Here is a 2,034-nt window from a genome sequence, read left to right as displayed (position 1 = left end):
TTACAGAAGCAAACTGCCTCATCTTTCTCCTATGGAGCGACTGGTGGATTCAAACCATTGACATTTTGGTTATAAGCTGGATGCTTTAACCACTGTGCCACCAGAGCTCCTTAAGAACACATAAGGCAAAATAAATGAAGCATGGTGGAGCTGCGAAATATGTCAGATGTCAAAGAAATTCTTTTGGAGGAAGGAGTGGGAGACAAAACGGAGATTATTGGATTAAATGAAAAAAAAAATCCAAAAAGGTTCTTGGTTTCAGGTGCAATGCAGAATATCTGAGACAACAATTTCAGTTTTCATCCACTTGTTACAAAGGGCAATCCTGCCCTCCACCTGATATTTTTAACATACTTATTATGGCTTTGCCATAAAACAGCATGTTAATAATCTATACATTCAAAAAGATGCTTGCAAACTTCATTCATATTAAAATCTATGCAGAATTGTTGGCAATACATTAAAAGTAATATTACATTCTGTAAACCATGGCATACCATATTTTACATTATGCAAAGGGACAATATTTACAGGTCTTCAGGGGTTTAAATATTTTATCCATTAACATAACTGATAATTTAGCAAAGTGCAGGACAAAATCAGTGCTATTATTTGAATGTCCTTTAAAAGCACATTAGAGCAAAAACATTTCTAAAAGCTACCAAAAGCTTATTTAAGTATATCCAGTAAGGGATTACAGAGCATAAGTAGCCTAGAAAAAATGATGCATAATTAGAAATAGTACGAAAATTATAAGGCAGCATGCTAGAACAACTTTTTCTTTTTTAATATTATATATATAATATTTATATGTATAAGAGTATGTGTGTATACTTATTTAAAAATTAAGAATGTAAAACACAAGCCTCAATTAACATAAAAAGATGTGCAAATTTTTTCTTAAACCAACACAAATAAGAGAGCAAGGAGAATATTCTACCATTATAAAGAATAATTTGAACAGAGCAAAAAGAGACCATCTTCATTCCAAAATCATCTACAAGGCACTAAGGGTAGGAAATGACAGGTAACACAGAAGTGACTGAATAAAATTCCTCAGTCAGGTCGGAATATGGGATATTTTGGTAAGAATTCTATTAGTATTACCTGTAAAATAAGAACAAACAAGAATATATTGATAAAGTAATTTTCATTCAATATAATTTATATATAACCTAGAAAGTCTATAATCATTTCTCACAGGACTACATTTTGATTCTGTGGTATAAACTAAGTAAAATAATATGAAACAGAGTTATATGAAGAATTTACCACAAATTATTTTTAGATAGAAAATAAAATTAAATTGGCAAACATAGCTACTTAACTGTACCTAATAGTTTTTATTGCCGGATTTACAATAGGTTATTTGTTTAGGTTCAGAAAAGCAAACACTATTACATTACCATGCTCCACTTATTTTTGGCAAAGAGATTAAAATTGTGCTATACAGATAAGAAAAGATACTTTTATCTCTATCATTTCTATATATTTCTCAAATAAGCTGCAGTTGGTATTGAATACTACTATATTTTACAAGTTATTTATGAAAAATAGCAACCGTCCAATGTATTGATTAAAAAATTTTAATGATGGAGAGGTGGGGAAGTATTAGAATAAAAAGATATTTTTTTGGATGTCTTCTTTATAGTGGATTTTAGATTTGTGGTCATTTGTACTTTTTCCCCCAAACAACTCAAAAGACAGAGAGAAACCATAAAAATCCTTATTTATGAGATATAAACAGAATGCTTTATTATGATATACACACTACATGAGGACAAATTTAATAATGGATAAATTTAATATTCCTCTGAATGTTAATAATGCTGAATTTATCACATTGAATATATGTGAATTTATGTTTTAGGACTATAATTGGATAATCTTCAGGTAGCATAGTGCCTAAGGCACTTGACTGCTAACCAGAAAGTTGTCAGTTCAAACCCACCAGCCACTCCTTGGAAGGAAGATGGGGCAATCTACTTCCGTAGTGATACTGCCTCAGAAACCCAAGGAGGGGTCACTATGAGT

At 30.9% G+C, this 2,034-nt stretch overlaps 1 protein-coding gene across 1 annotated transcript in view; it reads right to left on the bottom strand.

The window, feature by feature from the left end:
- Window positions 1-1,056: 1,056 nt before the first annotated feature.
- The window catches only part of CHIC1 (cysteine rich hydrophobic domain 1), a 100,236-nt gene continuing 99,258 nt past the window's right edge, over window positions 1,057-2,034 (bottom strand). The window contains exon 6 of the mRNA XM_007958744.2: window positions 1,057-1,107. Coding sequence (XP_007956935.1) covers window positions 1,057-1,107 — 51 coding nt within the window. The remainder of the gene's footprint in view (window positions 1,108-2,034) is intronic.

This window comes from Orycteropus afer, unplaced genomic scaffold, assembly GCF_000298275.1.
Source record: "Orycteropus afer afer isolate SDZICR_OR568_19922 unplaced genomic scaffold, OryAfe1.0 scaffold01116, whole genome shotgun sequence".
Lineage (NCBI taxonomy): Eukaryota > Metazoa > Chordata > Mammalia > Tubulidentata > Orycteropodidae > Orycteropus > Orycteropus afer.
The sequence above is the reverse complement of the archived record's forward strand: the minus strand, read 5'-3'. Positions and strand labels throughout refer to the sequence as shown.